Below are 2,005 nucleotides of genomic sequence, written 5' to 3' on the forward strand. Positions count from 1 at the left end.
CTGCAACCTGCACCTTATGCTAAGCTTGTGGTGAGGAATTCCCCGCAAGCTGCTGATTGGGTGGCATGGTAGGTGCTTCCTTCCATATTTGGTAGGAGCCACTTCTGGGTTCGGAGGAGTCTGAACCTGAGCTCATCCCTAGTGGTCATACTGAGGACCAGGTTGTTCTAGTTTTAAAAGGACTTTGTCGGGGCAAGAAAAAACCCAAAACATATTTTGTACATATCTGCATTCCATTTGCCCGCGTTTTATCCCTTTAAAGACCTTGGAAATACAAAAATATGAAAAATTCACTCAGATCCTAAAATTCACTCAGATCTTTGTCATTTAAGCTGGGATGTCAGAGGATCAGCACCTGAGCTCACATACAATCTCCCGCTACGATCACAGTGCCCCTCTCCGATCTCCCACTACGATCACAGTGCCCCTCTCCGATCTCCCACTACGATCACAGTGCCCCTCTCCGATCTCCCACTACGATCACAGTGCCCCTCTCCGATCTCCCACTACGATCACAGTGCCCCTCTCCGATCTCCCACTACGATCACAGTGCCCCTCTCCGATCTCCCACTACGATCACAGTGCCCCTCTCCGATCTCCCACTACGATCACAGTGCCCCTCTCCGATCTCCCACTACGATCACAGTGCCCCTCTCCGATCTCCCACTACGATCACAGTGCCCCTCTCCGATCTCCCACTACGATCACAGTGCCCCTCTCCGATCTCCCACTACGATCACAGTGCCCCTCTCCGATCTCCCACTACGATCACAGTGCCCCTCTCCGATCTCCCACTACGATCACAGTGCCCCTCTCCGATCTCCCACTACGATCACAGTGCCCCTCTCCGATCTCCCACTACGATCACAGTGCCCCTCTCCGATCTCCCACTACGATCACAGTGCCCCTCTCCGATCTCCCACTACGATCACAGTGCCCCTCTCCGATCTCCCACTACGATCACAGTGCCCCTCTCCGATCTCCCACTACGATCACAGTGCCCCTCTCCGATCTCCCACTACGATCACAGTGCCCCTCTCCGATCTCCCACTACGATCACAGTGCCCCTCTCCGATCTCCCACTACGATCACAGTGCCCCTCTCCGATCTCCCACTACGATCACAGTGCCCCTCTCCGATCTCCCACTACGATCACAGTGCCCCTCTCCGATCTCCCACTACGATCACAGTGCCCCTCTCCGATCTCCCACTACGATCACAGTGCCCCTCTCCGATCTCCCACTACGATCACAGTGCCCCTCTCCGATCTCCCACTACGATCACAGTGCCCCTCTCCGATCTCCCACTACGATCACAGTGCCCCTCTCCGATCTCCCACTACGATCACAGTGCCCCTCTCCGATCTCCCACTACGATCACAGTGCCCCTCTCCGATCTCCCACTACGATCACAGCGCCCCTCTCCGATCTCCCGCTAGGATCACAACGCCCCTCTCCGATCTCCCGCTAGGATCATAACGCCCCTCTCCGATCTCCCACTACGATCACAGCGCCCCTCTCCGATCTCCCCCTACGATCACAGCACCTCTCTCCGATCTCCCACTACGATCACAGCGCCCCTCTCCGATCTCCCGCTAGGATCACAGCGCCTCTCTCCGATCTCCCCCTACGATCACAGCACCTCTCTCCGATCTCCCGCTATGATCACAGCACCCCTCTCTGATCTCCCACTAGGATCACAACGCCCCTCTCCGATCTCCCACTACGATCACAGCGCCCCTCTCCGATCTCCCACTACGATCACAGCGCCCCTCTCCGATCTCCCACTACGATCACAGCACCTCTCTCCGATCTCCCACTACGATCACAGCGCCCCTCTCCGATCTCTTACTACGATCACTCAGGAGCTGGGTGACAGTGTGTGAGCTCAGACAGTTGAAAGGCCAATCAGACATATTGGAAAAGGTGCTGAGACTCCAAAATGTATTCATGTGATCAAATGAAAAAAAATCTTAAGACAAGCTCACTGGCTCAGGTCATGCGGC

At 55.6% G+C, this 2,005-nt stretch overlaps 1 protein-coding gene across 1 annotated transcript; it reads left to right on the forward strand.

Moving 5' to 3' along the window:
* Positions 1-337: 337 nt before the first annotated feature.
* LOC108797028 (extensin-1-like) lies at positions 338-1,683 on the forward strand. The gene is made up of 2 exons (XM_018568593.1): positions 338-1,381; positions 1,471-1,683. Exons 1-2 carry the CDS (start codon positions 338-340, stop codon positions 1,681-1,683), a joined length of 1,257 nt encoding a protein of 418 aa, XP_018424095.1.
* The last annotated feature ends 322 nt before the right edge of the window (positions 1,684-2,005 follow it).

Source organism: Nanorana parkeri, unplaced genomic scaffold (assembly GCF_000935625.1).
Source record: "Nanorana parkeri isolate BGI_ZX_2015 unplaced genomic scaffold, ASM93562v1 scaffold1215, whole genome shotgun sequence".
In the NCBI taxonomy this organism is placed as follows: domain Eukaryota; kingdom Metazoa; phylum Chordata; class Amphibia; order Anura; family Dicroglossidae; genus Nanorana; species Nanorana parkeri.